General features: G+C 45.1%; 2 protein-coding genes across 10 annotated transcripts in view; one reads left to right on the top strand and one right to left on the bottom strand.

The window, feature by feature from the left end:
* Positions 1-5,804: 5,804 nt before the first annotated feature.
* Positions 5,805-22,620, bottom strand: LOC100978911 (olfactory receptor 7E24-like). The gene is given in 4 exon segments (XM_055094187.2): positions 5,805-7,054; positions 7,056-7,079; positions 7,081-7,370; positions 22,470-22,620. Coding segments are annotated over 3 exon segments (834 nt in total). The 5' UTR covers positions 7,318-7,370; positions 22,470-22,620; the 3' UTR covers positions 5,805-6,481.
* Positions 22,398-24,681, top strand: part of PLEKHA7 (pleckstrin homology domain containing A7) — a 234,127-nt gene continuing 231,843 nt past the window's right edge. For all 9 annotated transcript variants that reach the window (XM_055094181.2, XM_055094178.2, XM_034932218.3 and 6 more), the window contains exons 1-3: positions 22,398-22,521; positions 22,647-22,723; positions 22,802-22,859. In XM_055094181.2, coding sequence (XP_054950156.1) covers positions 22,436-22,521; positions 22,647-22,723; positions 22,802-22,859 — 221 coding nt within the window. In that variant the 5' untranslated portion in view covers positions 22,398-22,435. The remainder of the gene's footprint in view (positions 22,522-22,646; positions 22,724-22,801; positions 22,860-24,681) is intronic.

Here is a 24,681-nt window from a genome sequence, read left to right as displayed (position 1 = left end):
TTTTCTGTCTGGAAGATCTGTCCAAATCTGAAAGAGGGGTGTTGAAATCTCCAGCTATTATTGTATTGGAGCCTATCTCTCTCTTTAGCTCTAATAATGTCTGCTTTGCATATCTGGGTGTTCCAGTATTATGTGCATATATATTTTAAACTGTTGTATCCTCTTGCTGAATTGACCTCTTTATCATTACATAGAGTCCTTCTTTGTCTTTTGTTTGGTTTGGTTTTTTTTGGGATGGAGTTTGGCTGTTTCACTCAGACTGGAGTGCAGTGGCATGATCTCGGCTGACTGCAACCTCTGCCCCCTGGGTTCCAGTGATTCTCCTGCCTCAGCCTCCCAAGTAGCTGGGATTATAGGCACGCACCACCACACCTGGCTAATTTCGATATTTTTAGTAGAGATGGGGTTTCACCATGTTGGCCAGGCTGGTATCGAACTCCTGACCTCAGGTGATCCACCCACCTCGGCCTCCCAAAGTGCTAGGATTACAGGCGTGAGCCACTGCGCCTGGGCCTCTTTGTCTTATAGTTTTTGTCTTCAAATCTATTTTGTATGATACTAGTATAGCTACTCCTGCTCTTTTTTGGTTTCCATTGACATGAAATATATCTTTTCATCCCATTATTTTAAGTCTATGTGTGTCTTTATAGGGGAAGTGGTTCGTAATATCTAGGCTGGGAGAGGAGGGTGATATTACTCGCCATATTGTGGGGGGTGTCCGCCCCCCTGTGATATGGTTCGTAATATCCATTGTGGGAGATGGGGGTGATATTACTCATTAATATTCTAGGGGGATGATACTTCTAAAGTCGCAAAGGGTGCACACCCTGTGATATCATTGGTAATATTCTAGGGGGATGTTACTCCTAATGTAACAGGTGTCTATACCCTGATATAATTATTCACAACATACTAGCGGTATACTACTACTAATGTCACAATGTGTGTACACCTTTTGATATTATTCGTAATATACTGGGGGGATGTTACTGCCAATGTCACAGGGGTGTACACGCTGTGATATTATTTGTAATATTCTAAGTGGGTACTTTAAAAATCATAGGAGGTGTACACCCTGTGATGTTATTTGTAATATCCTAGGAAGATGTAACTCTTAATGTCACATGGGGTGTACACCCTGTGATATTATTTGGAATATCCTATGGGGATGCTACTCCCAATGTCACAGGGGATGTACACCCTGTGATATTCGGAATATCCTAAAGGGATGTTACATTTAATGTCACAGATGGGGTACACCCTTTGATATTATTCGTAATATCCTAGGGAGATATTACTTGAAAAATCACAATGGGTGTACACACAGGGCGTATACCCTGTGATATTATTCACAATATCCTAGGGAGGTATAACTTTTAATATTACAGTAGGTGTACACTATGGGTGTACACCCTGTGATATTATTTGTAATATTTTTGGAAAAATGACTCAATATCACAGTGGGTGTACACACTGTGATATTATTCATCATATCCTAGAAGTATATTACTCCTGTTGTCGCAGCGGGTTAACACCCTGTGACATTATTTGTAATAAACCAGGGGGATAATTCTCTTAAAGTCACAGGGTGTGTACACCCTATGATATTTTCATAATATTCTAGAGGGATGTTACTCCTACTGTCACAAATATGTACACCCTGTGATATTATTCACAGTGTACTAGCTGGATATTATTACTCATGTCACAATGCATGTACACCTTGTGATATTATTTGTAATATCCTAAGGGGAAGTTACTCCTATTGTCACAGGGGGTGTACTTTCTGTGCTATGATTCGTAGTATCCCGGGGGATGTCACTCCTACCATACAAAGTGTGTACACCTTGGTATATTATTCGTAATATCCTAGAATGATGTTACTCCTCATGTCACGGGGGTGTATATCCTGTGATATGATTCTTCACATTCTAGGAAGATGTTATTCCTAATATCACAGAGGGTGGACAACCTGTGAAGTTATTCATAATAGTTTTGGGGGATGTTACTCCTAACGTCACACATGGTGTACAAACAGTGATATTATTTGTAATGTTGTAATGTTTTTTGGAAATATTACTCCTGATATCACAGGGGCTGTACACCCTGTCATATTATTCGTAATATCATGAAAAAATGTTACCACTAATGTCACAGGCTGTGTACACTGTGTGGTATTATTCCCAATATTGTAGGGTGATGTTACCCCTAATGTCACAGAAGGTGTTCACACTCTGATGTTATTCATAATATCCTAAAGGGATGTTACTGATGTCACAATGCATGTACACAATCTGATATTATTTGCTATATCCTCGGGGGGTGTTACTTCGAATGTCACAGGGGGTGTACTCCCTGTGATATTATTCCTAATATCCTAGGTGGATGTTACTTCGAATGTCACAGGGGGTGTATATTTTGCGATATTATTCATAATAATTTAGAAAGATGTTACTCCTAATGTCACAGAGGTGTACACCCTGTGAAGTTATTCATAATAGTATTGGGGGCTGTTACTCCTAATGTCACACGTGGTGTACAAACAGTGATATTATTCGTAATTTTTTTTGGAAATGTTACTCCTAATATCACAGGGGATCTACACCTGGTAATATTATTTATAATATCCTAAAGAAATGTTACCTCTAATGTCACAGGGGGTGTACACCATGTGATATTGTTCCCAATATCGTAGGGGGATGTTACTCCTAATGTTCCAGGGGGTGTTCACACTGTGATAATATTCGTAATATCCTAAATGGATGCTACTGCTAATGTCACAATTCATGTACACCCTCTGTATTTGTTCGTTATATCCTCGGGGGATGTTACTCCTACTGTCACACAGGGTGTACTCCCTGTGATATTATTCATAATATCCTAGGTGAATGTTACTCCTAATGTCACAGGGGATGTGCATTTTGTGATATTATTCACAATATCCTGGAAAGATGTTACTACTCATGTCACAGTGGATGTACACCCTGTTATATTATTCATAATATCCTAGGGGACGTTACTCCAAATGTCACAGAAGGTGTACCCTCTGTGATATTACTCATAATATTTCAGGGAAATGTATTCCTAATGTAACAGGGCATGTACACCATGTGTGCACACCCCCTGAGATGTTATTTGTAATATTCTCCAGGGATGTTAATCCTAATATTACATATGCTGTTCACCATGTGTGAACACCTTTGTGCTATTATTCCTAATATACTAGAAGGATGTTACTCCTAACATTACATGGGGTATATGCCATGTGTGTACACATTCTGTGATATTATTCATAGTATCTTAGATGCTACTCCGTATTTTACAAGGTGTGTACACCATGTGTGTACACCCCCTCTGATATTATTCGTAATATTCTAGGAGGATGTTACTGCTAAATTCACAGGGGGAGTACACCAGGTGTATGCAACCCTGGTGATATTATTCCTAATATCTTAGGGGGATGTTGCTCCTAATGTCACATGCAGTGTACATGATGTATGTACACCTTCTGTGATATTATTCATATATCACAGAAAAAGATTATGCCTAATGTAACAGGAAGTGTACACCATGTGTGTAAACCACCTTTGATATTATTTGTAATATACTAGGGGGATGTTACTTTTAATGTCACAGAGGGTGTAGAAAATGTCACAGGGGGTATACGCCTTATGATATTATTCATAATATCGAGAAGGATGTTACTCCTAAGGTCACAGGGGGTGTACACCCTTCGATATTATTTGTAATCTTATAGGGAGATATTACTGTAAATATCACAGTGGGTGTACACTATGTATACTATGTATACACCCACTGTGATGTTATTTGTAATATCTTAGAGATATTACAGAGTTATATCTCTCTGTATTATATTAGAGAGTTATATCTCTCTAAGATAGTACAAATAATACCATAGCAGGTGTATCTCATGTGTGTACACACTGTGATATTATTTGTTATATCCATGGTAAACATTACATCTAATATCACAGAGAGTGTACTCCCTGTGATATTTTTCATAATATCATAGGGAGATATTGCTTCTAATATCACAGTGGGTGTACACCATGTGTGTACATTCTGTGATATGATACCTTATATCCTAGGGAGATATTTCTCCAAATACCACAGTGGGTATACACCTTGTGATATTATTCATAATATCCTAGAAAGATGTTACTCCTAATATGACAGAGGGTGTACACCCAGTGATATTCTTCATAATATCCTAGAGAGATATTACTCCTAATGTCACAGGGGTTGTACACCCATGATATTATTTGTAATATTCTAGGGGGTTGTTACTTTTAAAGTCACAGGGAGCGTACACCCTGTGATGTTATTCCTAACATCCTAAGAAGATGTTACTCTTAATGTCACATGGGGTGTACACCCTGTGATATTATTTGGAATATCCTATGGGAATGCTACTCCTAATATCACAGGGGGTGTACACCCAGTGATATTATTTGGAATATCCAAAAGGGATGTTACTTTTAATGTCACAGATGGGGTACACCCTTTGATATTTTTCGTAATATCCCAGGGAGATATTACTTCACACCATGTGTGTACACCCACTGTGATATTATTCACAATACCCTAGGGAGATATATAACTTTTAATATCACAGTAGGTGTACACACTATGTGTATAATATCACTATTGTGATATTATTCATAATATCTTAAAAAACTAGGACTCCATATTATTCCTAATACCCTGGAGGGATGTTACTCCTCATGTCACGGGGGTTAATACCCTGTGATATTATTCGTAATATTGCAGGGGGATGATACTTTTAAAGTCACAGGGTGTATACTCCCTGTGACATTATTCCTAATATCCTAAGGGGATGTTACTCCTAATGTCCCAGGGATGTACACCCTGTGATATTATTCATAGTATATGAGAGGGATATTAGTACTAATGCCACAACGCATGTACACTTTGTGATATTATTCATAATATCCTAAGGGGATGTTACTCCTATTGTCACAGGGGGTGTGTTCCCTGGTACATTATTTCTAATATCCTAGAGGGATATTACTCCTAACGTCACAAGGTGTGTACACTTTATTATATTATTCATAATATCCTAAAACTACGTTACTCCTCATGTCACAGGGGGTGTTCACCCTGTGATATTATTCGTAATAGTTTTGTGGGATATTACTCCTAATGTCACATGGGGTGTACACACAGTGATATTACTTGTAATATTCTATAGAAATGTTACTTGTAAATCACAGGGGCTGTACCTCCTGTGATATTATTCGTAATATTCTAGGGGAATGTTACTCCTATTGTCACAGGGCGTGTATACCCCGTGATATTACTTGTAATATCCTAGTGGGATGTTACTACTAATGTCACAATGCGTGTACACCCTGTGATATTATTTGTAATATCCCAAAGAGGTATTACGACTAAGGTCACAATGCATGTACACCCTCTGATATTATTCGTTATATCCTTGGGGGATGTTACTCCTAATGTCACATGGGGTGTACACCATGTGTGTATACCTGCTGTGATATTATTCTTAATATCCTAGGGGGATGTTATGGTGTACACCGCCTGTGATATTATTCATAATATCCTAGGGGGATGTTTTTTTAATGTCACAAAGGGTGTACAAAGTGTACAAAATGTCACAGAAGTGTATACCTTGTGATGTTATCTGTAATATCCTAGAAGGACGTTACTTCTAATATCACAGGGGGTGTACACCCTTTGATATTATTTGTAATCTCATAGGGAGATATTACTTCAAATATGACAGTGGATTTACACACATGGCGTATACCCTGTGATATTATTCATAATATCCTAGGGAGATACAACTCCTAATATCACAGTGGGTATACCCCGTGTGTGTACACCCTTGATATTAGTCTCAATATCCAGGGTAAATATTACTCCTAGTATCACAGTGTATGCACACCCTGTGATATTTTTCATAATATTTTAGGGAGATATTGCTTCTAATATCACAGTGGGTATACCCCGTGTGTACACTCTGTGATAGTATTTTTTATATCCTAGGGAGGTATTACTCCTAATATCACAGTGGGTGTTCACCCTGTGATATTATTGATATTTGACCTTGCTGCTTTTTTTTTTTTTTTTGAGACAGAGTTTTGCTCTTGTTGCCCAGGCTGGAGTGCAATGGCATGATCTCGGCTCACCGCAACCTCCACCTCCCAGGTTCAAGCGATTATCCTGCCTCAGCCTCCCTAGTAGCTGGGATTACAGGCATGTGCCACCACGCCCGGCTAATTTTGTATTTTTAGTAGAGACGAGGTTTCTCCATGCTGGTCAGGCTGGTCTTGAACTCCCGACCTCAGGTGATCCACCCGCCTCAGCCTCCCAAAGTGCTGGGATTACAGGCATGAGCCACCGCGCCCGGCCAGACCTTGCTGCCATTTTAAACCCACACTACAAAAGGAATGGAACGGATAATAAGATATTGAGATTAGACTGTTCTGCCGTGCGGCCGCCGCAGGACACTTTTAATATCCCTGTTTCTCAGGCTGTAGATGAAGGGGTTCAGCATGGGGGTGACCACCGTGTACATCACTGAGGCCACTGCACCCTTTCTGGGGGAAGATGACACATCTGAACTGAGGTACCCTCCAACGCCTGTTCCATAAAATAAGCAAACAACTGACAGGTGAGACCCACAGGTGGAGAAGGCTTTATAGTTCCCACCTGATGATGAAACCTTCAGAATGGAGGAAACAATTTTATAGTAAGAGAAAAGGATCCCCGAGGTGGGAAGAAAACCAAATATGGCAGCAGGGAAATACATGACTATGTTATTGGTGAAGGTGTCACAACACGCAAGGTGGGGGAGTTGAGAAGGGTCACAGAAGAAATTAGGAATTTCCACATCCTTGAAGCAGGTAATTTGCAAGGCAATCAAATTGTGCAGCTGGGAGTCTAAAAGACTGAGACAACAAGACAACAGAACTAGAAAGCCACAGAAACATGGGTTCATGATGGCTGAATAATATAGAGGGTGACAGATGGCTACAAACAGGTCATAGGGCCATCACACTCAGGAGCATGTCTTTCTTCCATGCCTCCAAAAATGGCAAAAAGAGACATCTGAGTCAGGCAGCCCGCACAGGAGATGACTCTGCTGTGAGATGGGATGTCCACAATCATCTTGGGGACCATGGTGGAGGTGAAACCGATGTCAGGCAAGGACAGGTTGGAGAGGAAGAAGTACATGGGGGTGTGGAGGTGGGAGTCAGGGCTGACGGCCAGGATGATGAGCAGGTTCCCCAGCACTATGACCAGGCACATGGACAGGAACAGCCCAGCGAGGACTGGCTGTAGTTCTGGATCCTCTGAGAGTTCTAGGACGAGGAATATTGAGACATCTGTTAGATTCTGTGGGTCTGTATAGTTTGGACACCTTTGGCCTAGAAAAGAGGGTTGAAAAATCAGAAACAAGCACACCAACACCCAGCACCGTGTCTGCATTTTGGATATAAGCAATTCACAAGTAATGTTTTCAGATTTCAGAGCAATCCACACTCAGCAATATTTTGCAGTTGTGACAAACTCAATTGTCTTATAATTCTTTCATCATTGATTTTTGTGTTATTCACTTCTTGCTGTACACACCTGCCTTAGAGGATGTGGAGAAATAGGAACACTTTTACACTGTTGGTGGGACTGTAAACTAGTTCAACCATTGTGGAAGTCAGTGTGGCGATTCCTCAGGGATCTAGAACTAGAAATACCATTTGACCCAGCCATCCCATTACTGGGTATATACCCAAAGGATTACAAAACATGCTGCTATAAAGACACATGCACAGATATGTTTATTGCGGCACTATTCACAATAGCAAAGACTTGGAACCAACCCAAATGTCCAACAATGATAGACTGGATCAAGAAAATATGGCACATATACACCATGGAATACTATGCAGCCATAAAAAATGATGAGTTCATGTCCTTTGTAAGGACATGGATGAAGCTGGAAACCATCATTCTCAGCAAACTATCGCAAGGACAAAAAACCAAACACCGCATGTTCTCACTCATAGGTGGGAATTGAACAGTGAGAACACATGGACATAGGAAGGGGAACATCACACACCGGGGCCTGTTGTGGGGTGGGAGGAGGGGGGATGGATAGCATTAGGAGATATACCTAATGTTAAATGGTGAGTTAACGGGTGCAGCACACCAACATGGCACATGTATACATACGTAACAAACCTGCACATTGTACATATGTACCCTAAAACTTAAAGTATAATTTTAAAAAGTATTAAAAAAAACTTTCCCTTTCCTCCTTTTTGAAAAAGCATTATTATTATTATTGCTGTTATTATTTTATTCCATGGTTGTTTTTAGAGATGGGGTGTCACTCTGTCACTTGGGCTGTAGTGCAGTAGCGTAATCATAGCTCAATGCAGCCTCAAACTCCTGGGCTCAAGCGATCCTCCCATCTCATCCTCCTGAGAAGCTACAGAGGCGTGTCTCTACACTTGGCTATTTTTAAAACATTTCTGTAGAGAAAGGATCTTGTTGTGTTGCCCATGCTGGTCTCCAATTTCTGTTTTTGTTTTGTTTTGTTTTGTTTGTTTTCTTGAGGTGGAGTTTTGCTCTGTCGCCCAGGCTGGAGTGCAGTGGCACAATCTTGGCTCACTGTAACCTCTTCCTCCTGGGTTCAAGCGATTCTCCTGCCTCAGCCTCCTGTAGCTGGGATTACAGGCGCACGCCACCACGTCCAGTTCCTTCTGTATTTTTAGTAGAGACAGGGTTTTGCCATGTTGGCCCGGCTGGTCTTGAACTCCTGACCTCAGGTAATCTGTCATCCTGAGCCTCCCAAAGTGTTGGGATTACAGGTGTAAGCCACTGCACCTGCCCTTACTTCACTTTATGTGTTTATTTATTTTAGATATTTTTTAATTGAAAAAATATATATATTTAATTGAATATATATATTTTTAATTAAAAATATATTTTTTAATTAAAAATATATTTTTTAATTGAAAAAAATATATATACATATTTTAAATTGAACAAAAAAAGCAGGGTGCGGTGGCTCACGCCTGTAATCCCAGCACTTTGGGAGGCTGAAGCGGGCGGAGCACGAGGTCAGGAGATCGAGACCATCCTGGCTAACATGGTGAAACCCCGTCTCTACTAAAAATACAAAAAATGAGCCGGGCGTGATGGTGGGTGCCTGTAGTCCCAGCTACTTGGGAGGCTGAGCTAGGAGAATGGCATGAACCCGGGAGGTGGAGCTTGCAGTGAGCCGAGACCGTGCCACTGCACTCCAGCCTGGGCCACACAGCAAGACTCCGTCTCAAAAAAAAGAAAAATATATATATTTTTTGAGACAGTCTCACCCTGTTGCTCAGGCTGAAGTGCAGTGGCACCATCACAGCTCATTGCAACCTTGACCTCCTGGGCTCAAGTGATGCCCCTGCTTCAGCCCCTTGAGGAGCTGGGACTAACAGGTGTGCCACCATGCCTAGCTAACATTTAAAACATTTTTTGTAGAGACAGGATCCCACCAGGTTGCTTAGGCTGGTTGAGAACTCCTTCCACTTTGGCTGGCATTACAGACATCAGTTACCACACCCAGCCTTTACTTCACTTTTTAAGCTTTAGTTTCGTCATCTGTAAAACAAAACCTATAGGTAGTTGTGAGAAGTGAGATGACTGAGCTTGACAGACAGTAAGGGCTATGTAACTGTTAATTTCCTTCCTTCCTTTCTTAGCTGTCTTCCCTAAACTCAGCCTCCTGCCACCTGCCACAAGCTACCTACCAGAAGAGTTCATGAGATGCCACGTGCTCCCACTCCATGACAAGTGTGTGGAGGATCCCTTCATGATGACTGCCACAGTGTGGCCTGGGCACCAGGGTGAGTCCACAGTGGCTGGGGATCCTCCTGAGTGTCTGACAGTAGATGTGGAAAAACGAGCACAGGACCTTGTTTTCACAAGAGGGAGGAGGCAGATCTCCTGCTGAGCCTTCCACTTTTGAGCATACCAGCTCTGCCCTCTCTCAGTTTCTCCACCTATAAATGCAGCCAATTTCTAAAAGAGGACTGACAGGCAAGCCAAAGGGGACCTTTGATCTGGGGGAAGTGCTTAGGGCTGGAGGTCAGGAGTCATGGATTCTAGTTCTTCCTGGGTCCCAAAGGTCCCTTTGGGTCCTCAGACAAATACTCCAGCTCCTCACTTTATAGAAAAAGAAACAGAGAGCCGGGGCGATGGCTCACACTTGCAGTCCCAGCACTTTGGGAGGCCAAGGTGGGTGGATGCCCTGAGGTTGGGAGTTTGAGATCAGCCTGGGCAACATGGTGAAACACTGTCTCTACTAAAAATACAAAATTTAGCCGGGTGTGGTGGCAGGCACCTGTAGTCTCAGCTAATCGTGAGGCTGAGGCAGGAGAATCGTTTGAACCCAGGAGGTGGAGGTTGCAGTGAGCCGAGATCACATCACTTCACTCCAGTCTTGGTGACAGAGCAAGGCTCTGAAAAAAAAAAAGAAGAAGAAAGAAGGAGAAGAGAAGAAGAAGGAGAAGGAGAAGAAGAAAAAGAAAAAAAACAACAACAACAGAAGGCCAAGGACCATCTCTAAGAACTGTACCAGTTTAAAAGTCTATGCATCTCTGATCTCTCCCTTATTACCCAGGTCAGAAAGTGAGCTGCAGGACCCCCACCCCCACCCACCTCACCATTTGCTATCACTGCCACCTATGTGGTCAGCTGAGGTTGTGTGCACTTAAGGAGTTGGCTAGGATACAGAGGGGAGCTGGGTCTTCCCAGGAACCCAGGCAGCCCTTTTCTTTTTTTTTTTTGAGATGGGAGTTTCAATCTTGTTGCCCAGGCTGGCGTGCAATGGCGCGATCTTGGCTTACAACAACCTCTGCCTCTCAAGCAATTCTCCTGCCTCAGCCTCCCAAGTAGTTGGGGTAACAGGCATGTGCCACCATACCTGGCTAATTTTGTATTTTTAGTAGAAGCAGGGTTTCTCCATGTTGGTTAGACGGGTCTCGAACTCCCGACCTCAGGTGATCCACCTGCCTTGGCCTCCCAAAGTGCTGGGATTACAGGCGTGAGTCACTGCGCCCGGCTCAGGCAGCCCTTTTCTATCTGTCTCTGACACTGGTCCCTTCAGGACTCTTTCCATTTCCCCCTCATCATCCTTAAAGCTGCACAGCAGTGTCCAAGATCAAAACTTCTCAAGTACTCTCAGGCTCATGAATGGATAGGAAATGCCCAACATATACTAGATTCTCAAGCACGGTGATGTCAGTCCTTCCTCTTCAGCAGTATTATAAACGATCGTTAGTGCTAAAACTAACATTCTCTCCAGATGGCTCAAATGCAAGTTCTCTCATTGAATCCTTACACTAACTCTTTGTGGTAAACATCATTACTCCCATCTTACAGATGTTCAGGGTAAGTACATATCTAATAATCAATGGAATCAGGACTGGGAATTTATGTCTGTGTGGCTTCTCTGATCACACTAGACTGTGGCCACACAAAAAATACCAAGTAAAACACTATACAGCAGAGTTTAGTTTTAAGTAACTTGATAGGATGTCCAAATCCAAATTGCTTCATAATGGAGACCTGTTGCTAAAGCAGGGCCATGTTTATAAGAAGAGGTGTTTGGGACCTTTATTTATTTATTTATTTATTTATTTATTTATTTATTTATTTATTTACTTATTTATTTTTTGCCTTAAATGCTGTAAAGTGTTTTCATGTGCTCTGCAATATATTGAAAAACAACGACCAAGACTTGTGGATTGTGTTCTGAGGATGGGTTGTGGATGCTGTGGGATATGGGCCTAGGTGTGTGTCTGAGTGCTTTGGAAAAAGAGGCAAAGACATTGATATCTGGAGTTGCCAAAGCAGTGTGACAAAGCACATGCTGCATGGACCCTGAGCTGTGCAGTAGTACTTTAGGGCTGCGTCACTCTAAAACCCCTCTACAATGTGACAGGTGTGTGGGTTTGTATTTCCCTGTGGGTCTGGGAAGCTGACTGAGCCTGGCTAGTGATATGATAATTGGAGTGGAAATGACAATAGGATGGCCTGTTAAGAAGTGTTGGCGGTGGGGGGGGGGGCAGGCACTGTGGCTCAAGCCTGTAATCCCAGCACGTTGGGAGGCCAAGATGGGAGGATTACTTGAACTCAGGAGTCCAAAACCAGCCTGGGCTGTATAGCAAGACCTTGCCTCTACTAAAAAAATTTTAAAAAAACAAAAATTAGCCAGATGTGGTGGCATATGCTTGTAGTCCCAGCTACTTGGGAGACTGAGGCAGAAGGATCCCTTGAGCCCAGGAGATGGAGGCTGCAGCGAGCTGATATGGCACCACTGTACTCCAGCCTAGGGGACAGAGAAAGACCCTGCCTCAAAAGTAAAACAAAACAAAAAAAGAAGTGTTTGGGCCTCTTAACTTTTTTCTCCCTCTCCTGAAGAAATTAGTCCAAGAGCCATTGGAGGGTGTGAGCAAGGCATGTGTTGGATGTGTGTGTGTGTGTGTGTGTGTGTTGGGGTATGGGGAGAGGAAGAGGAGCCTCCTATGCCAAAAGGAGGGTACCAAGGAGGCAATGCAGGTCGGGGGGTGCCCTCGACAGGGATGGCTCTGCTTAAGGTGTTGGCACTCCAGTGGGATAAGGAAATTGCCCAATCAAGGTGGTAAGGCAAGGAAGGCATTTGTGGGGTGGGTGTGCTGACATAGACCAGGAGTTGGAACAAGGACAGAGTAAGGGGGGGGTCCAAGTGTCGGGGGGATGGAGGAAGATCTGCAGTGTGGTTGATGTGGGATGTCAGAGCCTTGAGTAAGGTAAGGCGGGCATCTGCATGAGGAAGGCACCCAACGGAAGACTGGCTACATACAGGGGGATTGATCAAATGAGTACATTAAGAATCATGAGAGCCAGGTCTCTCACTGTTGGAGAAGTTACCAGGGTATTGTATTAGAATTGGAGGTCTTGGTGTGAACTTACAGTTTTCAATATTTATCTATATATCTATATGCAAATATAGAAATCATTAAATATATAAATGTGTGTAGAGCTCTGCCCACTGAGAAGGCCTGGAAATAGCAACACCCTAATAGCATGAGCATACTTAGCACATACATCTTGGTTTTTGAACACCATTTTCCAATAAAAGAAACTGAGGCTTCTTGGAGAAATGGCTGAATTTACAGCAAAGTGTAAGATGAGCCTGGAACATCTTAATGTACCTGAAAGCAAGGAGGGACTCAATGAATGATAGTGACATTATCAAATAAACACAAGAGCCAGCTCCAAGGGCTCACACTGGCAAGATCTGGGACAATTTGTGTATCAAAATAAATACCCATAGTAACAGATTATAACTCATTGAATAAGAGAAAACTGTGTGCATATGCAGACACGAATAAATGAATGCACTGAATATTTGGTGAGATGTGGCATATTTACATGGTTTTAAAGCATCTCTTTGCAAAATATTTATTTCAAAAAGTACAAAGGGGAAATGAGTAACTTCATAGTAGAGAGGCTTGACAGGAGCCATCACAATTAAGGGATCAAAGCGAATATCATCAGTAATCATCAGGGCTAACCTGAAGGCATGTGTTGCCTGATAGGGTGCAATGAGAAGAATACAGCATCCCTTATGTGATATTTCTCCCAAAGATGCATACACTAAATCTAATCATAAGGAAACATCAGACAAACACAAAATGTGGGACATTTAACAATATAACTGGCCTATGATCTCTAAAGGTGTCAGTGTTGTAGTAACCAACAAAAGACATCAGGAACTGTTACAGAACGAAGGCTGTAGATACAACTAAACGCATCCCATGATCCTGAACTGAATCCTCATGCTGGAAAGGACATTGTTGGGATAACTGGGAAAAACTGAATAGGGTTTGAAGATAAGATTTTAGTAATATGGCAACATTAGTTTCTGATTTTGACTTTTGGTGTTTGTATTGTGATCACATAGGAGAATATCCTTATATGTAGCAAAAACATCTTAAAGTGTTGGGGAGGTGGTAATGAGGCATCATATGCACAACTTATGTGTCAAATATTTACAAAAAAAGTTCTTTGTACTATACTTGCAACTCTTCCACAGATTGTAAAATGAAAATTAGAATTAAAAAGAGAAAAAGTGTCAGGGAGAGTGGGCTTCTTGGCTGAACCAAAAAGGAAAGGGGATGCAGCCCCTGAGCTGGCAGTGCTGCGAACAGGCTGGGGGGTTGGGAACTGAAAGTCTGGGGCTGGGGGCACAAGCAGTCCTCATCTGAAGTTACAAGGCAGAAGGCTCATGGGCAGGTGGCTTCCGTTCTTCCTGGAAAGCCCTCTCTAATTTGAGAGCAGCAAGGTGCTACTTGTTGCTATACCAGAGACCCCCAAGAGGAAGGGACTGTGTCTTACTGTGACGGTTAATTTTATGTATCAACATGAGTAGGCCATGGGATACCCAGGTATTTGATCAAACATTACACTGGGCATTTCTGTCAGGGTGTTTTAAATGAGTTTAACATTTTTTCAATTTTTTAACCATTATTTTTTTGAGATAGGGTCTCACTCTGTTGCCCAGGCTGGAGTGCAGAGGCATGATCTCAGCTCACTGCAGCCTCAACCTTCCAGGCTCAGGCAATCTCCCACCTCAGCCTCCCAAGTAGCTGGGACTACAGGTACATGCAACTACGCCCAGCTAATTTTTTTGTTTTGTTTTATTTTCGTGGAGACAGGGTTTTGCCACATTGCCCAGGCTGGCCTTGAACTCCTGAGCACAAGCCATCCACCTGCTTCCACTTCCCAAAGTGCTAGCATTACAGGCATGAGCCACCGCGCGCACATGGCCGAGTTTAACATTTAAATCAAGAGACTAAGTAAAGCAGATTGATCTCTCTGATGCGCGCATGTGGGGGGGGCCCACCGATCAGCTGAAAGTCTGAATAGAATGAAAGGCTGACCCTTTCCCAAATAAAAGGGAATTCCTCCTGCCTGACTGCCTGCAAGCTGGGATGTGAGGTTTTTTTCCTGGCCTGAGGGTAGGAATTGCACCATTGGCTCTGCTGGGTCTCTAGCGTGCCTACTGCAGATCGTATCGGCTTCCAGAATCACGTGAGCCAATTCCTTATAATAAATCTCTCCATTGGTTCTGTTCTCTGGAGAACTCTAATGGTTTATTTTCCTGCTATCTCTCTTTGCTTACATTGTCTCCTACTACGGGACTGACGCAAAGTAGATGCTTAAGAGAAAGTTTTTAAATGAAAATATAAAGGAAGAAGGTGATTACGCCAGAGGCACAGAGAATAGCATGGTGGTGGGAACAAGGGTGAGAGATGAAGAAACCTTAGCTGACCTTGTGGGGTCCTTTCACTGCTCTGGGACCTGTGAACGTCTTGAATGGATGCTGCCTGCTCCCTACCACTTTAGGACCAAATGTTGTGTATGTATGTCTGTTGTGTAGTATGTCTGTTGTGTAGTATATCGGTTGTGTAGTAATAGAACAATTACACTGAGACAGCAGGGATGTAGTGGAGAACGAGTTTAATGATTGCAGGGTGACAAGTGAGGAGACAGGAGGAGACCCTCAAATTTATTTTTTTGTGGAGTTTTGGGCTGGAGCTTTTAAGGGGATTGTGGAGGGTGAGGGGCTGGAAAACTGAAGACATTGACTGGTTGGGCACGGGGTGGGGGGGATGAAAAGCTCAGGATGTGGAAACTGCATTCTTTGGTGAGTCAGCTCTTCATGGGGTCCTTCAGACCAGTAGAGTCAGTAGTTTTATTAGTATGTAGGACCTGAAGGAATATTTCAAAGGAAAAACTTAACATTTTATAATGTTTAAGTTGTCTATAAACATTATAGTCCAGGGTCTATGTGATTCCAGGGTCTATAGTCCAGGGTCTATGTGATTCCAGAACAATAGACACCAAATAACTATGAAGAAGCAGGTCAGAGAACAAGTTGATCTCATGATTCATACTGAGTGGACTACAAATTGGTTTGTTTTTCTTTCTCATCTTTTTAAAAATTAATTTTGGCCAGGCGCAGTGGCTCATGCCTGTAATCCCAGCACTTTGGGAGACCAAGGCGGGTGGATCACCTGAGGTCGGGAATTCGAGACCAGCCTGACCAACATGGAGAAACCCTGTCTCTACTAAAAATACAAAATTAGCCTGGCATGGTGGCACATGCCTGTAATCCCAGCTACTCGGGAGGCTGAGGCAGGAGAATTGCTTGAACCCTGGAGGCGGAGGTTGCACTGAGCCGAGATTGTGCCACTGCACTCTAGCTTGGGCAACAAGAGCAAAACTCCGTCTGAAAAAAATAATAACAATAATTAATTTTATAGGCCCCACACAGTGGCTGACACCTATAATCCCAAAACTTTAGGAGGCTGAGGCGGGCAGATCGCTTGAGCTCAAGAATTTGAGAGCAGCCTGGGCAACATGGCAAAACCCCGTCTCTTCAACAAATACAAAAATTAGCTGGATGTGGTGGCACCCACATGTAGACCCAGCTACTCAGGAGGCTGAGATGGGAGGATCACTTGAACTTAGGAGCCTGGGCTGCAATGAGCCGTTATCTTGCTGCTGCACTCCGGCCTAGGCAACAGAGTGAGACTGTCTCAAAAAACATTTATTTTTTAAAAAATATAATGTATAGGGCTAGTTTTACAACCACCATCGCAGGTGGGAAAGGAGCGGGGCTAGCATCAAGGACTATGCTGGGTGTTCTATCTTCAGGCTGGAGTCATTGATTGTGTTCTATCCTCAGGTACCTGCAGTGTTCCTCCACCCCCAACCCTGCTTGCTCCAGAGCAGCTCTTGTCTTCCAGCATTTAAAGCATCCACTTCTCCACAATACTGAGAACACCCTAGGGTGGGGACCATGGTGTATAGACCATTGAAGTGCTAGAATGTTGTAGTATCTACTACCAACAGATGTTCAATAAATAAGGATATGTGGTATGTCCAAGGTCACAGAACTTAGTGAGAGGGCAGCACCCTGAGTCCAACCCAGATCTGTTTGACCCCAAAGGCCATGCTCTTCCATCATGCCATGCTGTCCCCTTGAGAGTAAAGGAGACTTTTTACAAGAGAGTAACGAATTATTGGTTACCCGGAAGCTGAAAATTCTTGGGCACATGTTTGGTTGACTGAATCACATTTTGATTTATTTCTGAACATGGACTATTTTGCATTTAAGTTGACGGCTTAGTGCCATGTACATCAGGAGCATCTAGTGTAAAATAAAGTCCTTCACCAGGGCCAATCAAGAGAAAGAGCCTCTGTACAAAAAGCGCCTATTATCACAGTTGATGGTGCTTTGTCCTGAGATAATTAGGTTGGAAAGGGCCCTGGACAGGTGTTGGAGTCTCGTCTATGTTACATAACTAGCCATATGATCTTTGGTCTTTAATGTTTCATTGTTAAAGAATGTTTCTGTTTGTCTAAGAGAGATACTCTCAAAAGAAACATTTGGTTATTTGTAATTTTCTAACACATTTTAAAATAATTTTTAATTTTGAGATAATTATAGACACATGAATTTGCAAAGATAATAGAGAGGTCTCTGTTTACCCTTCACTCAGTTTCCCCCAATGGTTACATCTTATTAAACTACAGAACAATATCAAAACCAGGAAACTGACATTGATACAATGTGTTTATATACTTCTGTTATTTTATTTGAGTGTCAATTTGTGTATAACTATGATTGCAGTCAAGATAAAGAATTATGGTCAGTGCAGTGGCTCATGCCTGTAATCCTAGTACTTTGGGAGGCCAAGGAAGGTGGATCACTTGAGGCCAGGAGTTCAAGACCAGCCTGGCCAACATGGTGAAACCCTGGCTCTACTAAAAATGCAAAAAAATTAGCCAGGCGTGGTGGTGTGTGCCTGTAATCCCAGCTACTTGGGGGGGCTGAGGCATGAGAATAGCTTAAACCTGGTGGTGGAGGTTGCAGTGAGCCGAGATTGTACCACAGCACTTTAGTCTGGGTGACAGAAGGAGGCTCTGTCTCAAAAACAACAACAACGACAACAACAAAAACAAAACACAAAACCCCAGAAAAATATAGAATTATTTCATCACTACAAAGATCTCCCTCATGCTATTCCCTTGTAGTTACATCCTTACATCCTCCCACTCCCCACCACCATCCCTAACTCCTGGCAACCACTAATAATCAGTTCGCCATCTCTACATTTAAAAAATATATATTTTGAGAACATTATAGACCTTTTCAGATTGGCTTTTTTTTTCTCAACATAATGTCTTGAGATCCATCCAAGTTGTATGTATCAATTCCTTTTCATTACTGAGTTTTATTCCGTGGTATAGATATATCACAGTTGTTTAACCATTTACCTATCATAGGACATTTGCTTATTTCCAGTTTTTCCCTATTACAAGTAAAGTTGCTGTGAATAATTATATACAAGTTTTTATGTGGAAAAATGTTTCATTTTTCTGGGATAAATGCCTAGGAGTGTGAATGCTGGGTTATATGGTAAGTAAGTGTTTAGTTTTTGGCTGGTCTCAGTGGCTTGCACCTGTAATCCCAGCACTTTGGGAGGCTGAGGTGGGTGAATCATTTGAGGTCAGGAATTCAAGACCAGCCTGGCCAACATGGTGAAACCCTGACTCTGCTAAAAATACAAAAATTAGCTGGGCTTGGTGGCATATGCCTGTGATTCCAGCTACTCGGGAGGCTGAGGCAGGAGAATTGCTTGAACCCAGGAGACAGAGGTTGCAGTGAGCTGAGATTGTGCCGCTGCACTCCAGCCTGGGTGACAGAGTGAGACTCTGGCTCAAAAAAAAAAAGTTTCCTTTTTAAAGAAACTGCCAAACTATTTTTCAGAGTGGCTGTACCATTTTACATCCCACTAGCAATGTATGAGACATAAAGTTTCTCTGCATACTCTTTTGTCACTATTTTTTAGTTTCTAACATATAATTTTGATAATCAGTGATAGGCATTGAGTTTTATTGATTACATATTTTGGCATTTATTGAGATAATTTCAGTGTGTCTCTTATTGGACCTATTAATGAATTGTATTATTCTATGTATCTATATGTATATGTTTTAAATGATAAAAAGATCAAACAGTATGAAAGGGGAAACAAGGTAAAGTAAATCTCGTACCATTCCTATTAGAGTTTCCCTCCTCAGAGGCAATCACTTTACCTGATTCTTGACAGTGTAGGGACTATATCTGTATGTTAACAGTAGCATATCACATGCACAGTACTGTAGCCTGCCTTTTCACTTTATTTATTTATTTATTTAGAGATGGTGTCTTGCTCTGTCACCCAGAATAGAGTGCAGTGGCCCAATCATAGCTCATTGAAGCCTCAACTTCCAGGGCTCAAGTGATCCTCCCACCTCAGCCTCCCAAGTAGCTGGAACTATAGGTATGCGCCCCATGCCTGGCTAATGTATCTTTTGTAGAGATGGAGTTTTGCCATGTTGCCCAGGCTGGTCTTGAATTCCTGGACTCAAGCCATCCTCATGTTTCAGCCTCCCAAAGTACTGGGATTATAGGCACAAGCCACTGCATCTGGCCCATTTAATATCTTACAGACCATTCTATATCAGTACGTAGGGATCTATTCTCATTCTTTTTTACAGCTGCATAGCATTCTGTTTTTGTTGTTGTTGTTGTTGAGGAATGTGCCAGTTTAAACAACCAGGTCTTTTTTGATAGACATTAAGGTTATTTCCAGTTCTTTGTAATTACTGACAATGCTGCAGTGAATACTCTAGTACACTGGAATTTGTGCCCCATGTAAGCACTAATGTAGGATAAATTCCTGACATGAAATTGCTAGGTCAAGACATTCAGGTTGGAATAGCTGTGCCAAATTGCCTTCGAAGAGGCTCAAACTTTTTGAAGTCCCATCAACAATGAACAAGAATGTCTTTCTCTACAATATCTTTTATTTCTTTCTTTTATGAGACAGAGTTTCACTCTGTCACCCAGGCTGGAGTGCAGTGGCGTGATCTCTGCTTACTGAAACCTCCACCTCTAGGGTTCAAGTGATTCTCCTGCCTCAGCCTCCCAAGTAGCTGGGATTACAGGCATGCACCACCATGCCCAGTTAATTTTTGTGTTTTTAGTAGAGACAAGGTTTCACCATGTTGGCCAGGCTGGTCTCGAACTGCTGATCTCAAGCGATCCACCCGCCTCAGCCTCCCAAAGTGCTGGGATTACAGGCGTGAGCTACCATGCCTGGCCAATATCTTTTCTAATTTATCTTTTCCAATCTGACATCTAAAAAAATAGTATTTCACCATAAGTTGCAGTTCTTCTATTATGAAGTGGCTCAGTATCTTTTCATTTGCTTAAAAGTTATCTGTATTACTTTTCTATTAACTGTGGGTTCATACCCTTTGCCCATTTAATGTATTATTTAAAATCAATGTTTAGCTAGCAAAACACCGCTTTCCTATTTTCATTTGCTCAACAACCTCCTCAGAGGCAGGAGGTTCCTTCAGACAGGTGTCCCCCGTCCTCCGCAACCAGTTCCCTCTTCTAACTCATAAATGCCTCTTTCCCCAACACCACTGTCTGTTCCCAAGGAAGGGCCCCTTTATGGTCTCATCAACATCTCACACCCCTCCCAAAATTATGTGCATGCTCTCCCATCCCTCCCCTCTGGAGTGCTCTTTTCCCAGTCAAACCTAACCAGTCCTTCAGGGTCCAGCCTAATTCCACCTGTTTGGGCACCTTTCTGAATAACTAGTGCTCACATTGCATACAGTCTCACTTTCAGGCGCGCCTCCTCCCATCAATCAGAGCCTATGTCCCTGGAAGGCTGGGCCTGACAACAGCTGGAGCCCAGCTGCTGCTCTGTCTTTGCTCAGTGTGTGTGTGTGTGTGTGTGTGTGTGTGTGTGTGTGTGTGTGTGTGTGTGTGTATGGCCGGGAGTCTGAGTGTGGAGTATGTTTCATTCACTCATCCTGCAGTTTTTTTTTTTTTAGACTGAGTCTCGCTGTTGCACAGGTTGCAGGGCAGCGGCGCGATCTCGGCTCACTGCAACCTCTGCCTCCCTGGTTCAAGCGATTTTCCCGCCTCAGCCTCCTGAGTAGCTGGGATTACAGGCGCCCGCCACCACGCCCGGCTAGCTTTTGTATTTTTTTGGTAGAGACGGGGTTTCACCATGTTGGCCAGGCTGGAATAGAACTCCTGACCTCAAGTGATTCACCCGCCTCGGCCTCCAAGAGTGCTGGGATTACAGGCCTGAGCCACCGTGCCCCACCCCATCCTACAGTTATTGAATGCGTAATGCATACATGAGTCAGGTGCTGTTCCAGGCATTGGAGACCAGGCAGTGTATGAGGTAGATCAAAGCCCCTTCTCTCATCCAGCTGACATGTTGGAACTAATATACAACAAACAAGACAAACACAAATATCAATTAAATGTAAACAAGTAATGAAATAGCGAGGGAAGGAGGGGAAGGATTTTCTTTGCAGAGGGTTCAGGGAGGGCTCCCCGAGGAGATAAGATAGGAGTAAAGACCCGAATATGAGAGGGTGCCGCCACTGCAAAGAGCTTTGCAGGGCCCCCTAGAGGCCCCGCCTGGCCACCGCTCTTCCAGAGATGGACGTGCTGCCGAGCCCTCAACACCCCTTTTTTATGTTACTTGACAGAAACTGAAGGCAAGAGCTTGCGATCCCTGCAACCTCAGTGGTGTGTGGCGGTAACCCTGCTCCCTCCTGTTTCACATCACACCTGAAAACTTGGGAAAATGAAATCGCGCTGGGCCTGCCGTTGATAGAGCACCTACTACATGCCATGGTCCGGTTAAGCACTTTATGCGATTGTTACTTCATTTAATCTACACAACAATCCCGTGTGGACTCGATTAACCTTACAGGGGAAGAGAAGGAGGCTGGGAATATGGCAGGAACCTGAGTGTTAACTTGGTTCACACACAAGCGGAGTTCCCGGGTCGGGAAGTTCTGTGGCGCGGGTCGGCTGGGGTTTACTGAGCGTTCGCGCGCTCGCCGTTTTCGGAGTTGGTCGGGTCCAACCGCGCGCCCCGAAGCTGCCCAGGCGCGCCCGCCAGCGGCCCCCGCCAGCGGCCCCCCGCGCCGCCCGGGTCTCCCGGCCTCGGGGGCAAAGGGGAGCGCCGGTGCCAGCAGGCTGGGGGCGGGGAAGGCGCGGGGACAAAGGCCGCGGGCACCGCGCTGGGTTGGCCGGAGCGGCTGCGAACTCCGGGCGCCAGGACCCGGCCGGGCGGTCGCTCCCCGAGGAGCCCGCGCCTGGATGGAGCTCCCCGCGGCGCCGCCGGGCCACGCGCAGGCCGAGCCCCCGCCACCGCCCCCGCCCCCGCCTCCGCCCCTGCCCGCGCCCCCGCCCCCTCCCCCCCACCCCGTGGCGGCTCCGCGCTCGGCGAACATGGCGGCGGCGACGGTCGGGCGGGACACTTTACCTGAGCATTGGTCCTACGGGGTGTGCCGGGATGGCCGCGTCTTCTTCATCAAGTGCGGCGCGAGGACCCGGGGACGCGGGGACGCGGGTGGGGGCGCGGGGGCGGGGGCCGGGCGGGGACCGGGCGGGCGCCCGGCGGGCTGTGGCGGCGCTAACAGGTGCACCTCTCTGCCCGCAGTGACCAGCTCCGCCGCACGACCTGGCTGCACCCGCGCACCGGGGAGCCCGTCAACTCGGGCCACATGATCCGCTCAGGTGGGCGCCGGGCCGGCGGGTGGGGGGCGCGCGCAGCGGCGGCCCAAGTTTGACCCGACTTTTCTGGCGTTTCCGCAGACCTGCCCCGCGGCTGGGAGGAGGGCTTCACAGAGGAGGGCGCCAGCTACTTCATCGAGTGAGTGAGTGGGGCCGCCGCGCTCGCACCTGTGCCGCGGGGGGGGGTCCCTCCCCGTTCCCGCCGGGCGCCCCGCCCTTCCTCTGCTCCCGCCGGCCCGGGCTCGTTGGCGCGCGCTGCGCCGCGGCCGCACTCAACGTTTTGTGTGCCCAAGTTGTTTGGCGGCCTCCGAGAGGGAGGCGGTGGGGGCCGCACCTACGCTGGGGACCTGGGCCGGGGGGGAAGAGGCCGCAGACTCTGCGCCCTGGACCTTGCAATCCGGCTGGATTCGGGTGCTGGTGTGAGGGCTGGGCACGCCTCCCCTCTAGGGTCTGGGGTTGCGCCCCGCCGGGAGAGGCGAGTGCCGGGACCTGGATGGGCTCGGGTGGGAGGAGTAGAACGAGAAGTTCTGTCCTGGTGTGGGCCTGCGGGGTTGGAGTGGGGAGAGGGAGAGACTAGGGGAATCTCGCTTAGGAGGACCCCCCCTCTCCCGCCGCAGGCTCTGGGATGGTCTTGGAGAGTCGGAACCTCGCCCCCGGCCTCCATCCGTGCGCGGGCCTGCGGGGAGGGAGGGGGTGGGGAAGGGAACTGGTCAACCAATGACTTTCTCCGAGCGCTCCGCGTCTCTTCGGCCGGAGCTGAACCGGGGGATTGCTGGTGCTTCCGTTAGTCCACGGGCGACTTTTCCGCAAAAGCCCCGGAGTGTTGGCGCACCAGCCAGGTTACCCTGGGTCTGTAGGATCAGTTCATGTCAGATTGGGGCGCAGTAAGTGAAGGCGCGGGTCAGGCTCCTATGCCAGTACAGGCTTTGCTTTCCCATTCCGGCGGGAGCCTGTGTTGCAGCGTGTTTCCCTCTGCCTGCTGAGCTCCGGGAGGCCAGACACTGCCTTTGACCCCTTGCCCCAGTGCCCGACAGCGAGTAGGCACTCGGTAAATGTTTGTTCACTGAATGAATCAACTCGCCAAAGGTCTGGACGGTGGTCTGACTAGTACTGGGTGTACCTCGGCGACTGTGAGTCAGAACTACTACTGTTAGGAATAAAGCGGCCTATTTCAAGAAAACCCCGGAACCTCCTTTTCTGGTTTGGGTTCTTGCATAATAGTTGAAAATACTGATGGGTGAGATTTACAGACCTGAGGACTAGGGCCTTGCTGCGGTTCTATTGCCCTGCCTCGTATGTGTGTGTGTGTGAAGTTGGGGAGTTGGCTGGGGCCATCAGAGTCTTGCTGTCAGTGGGCCTCTCTGGCTCATAACTGCATCAGTTGATGTTATTACAATTTTCCTGTGTGCCACACGTTCACACGTTGTTCTAGGCATTGGGAACAAAAAACAGAAAAGTTCTAGGTGCTCATGGAGCTTGCAATCTAATAGGAGAGGGAAGGGAGTAGAAAATAAGTAAAAAACACGAATAATAATATCAGATCGTGGCTACTACTGTGCAGAAAGTTAAAATAAGGTGAGGTGACATGGAGTGACTGGGTGGCTTGGTTGTACTGGGAGATCGGGATGGTGTTTCTGAATAGGCAACATTTAAAGTAAAATTTGAATGACAAGAAGGAGACATCATGTGATGATGAGTTGGCAAAGCATTTCGGGAAGAGCGAACAGCCAGGGCAAGGGCTTAAGGCAGAAAAGAGCTTGGAGTTTAAGGAGCAGGAAGGCTGGAATGTGGTGCACAAGGGAGAAAGTGGCATGAGGAGAGGTCACAGGTAGGAGAAAGGTAAATGCCGCAAAGCTTTGTGAGCCGGGGTGAGGAATTTTCATACTTTATTCTAAGCCCAGTGAAACGTCAGTGGAGGGTTTTAAGCAGGGAAATGGCATGATTTGGTGTGTGTTTTTAGA

Source organism: Pan paniscus, chromosome 9 (assembly GCF_029289425.2).
Source record: "Pan paniscus chromosome 9, NHGRI_mPanPan1-v2.0_pri, whole genome shotgun sequence".
Lineage (NCBI taxonomy): Eukaryota > Metazoa > Chordata > Mammalia > Primates > Hominidae > Pan > Pan paniscus.
This window is presented reverse-complemented; position numbering and strand designations above follow the sequence as displayed.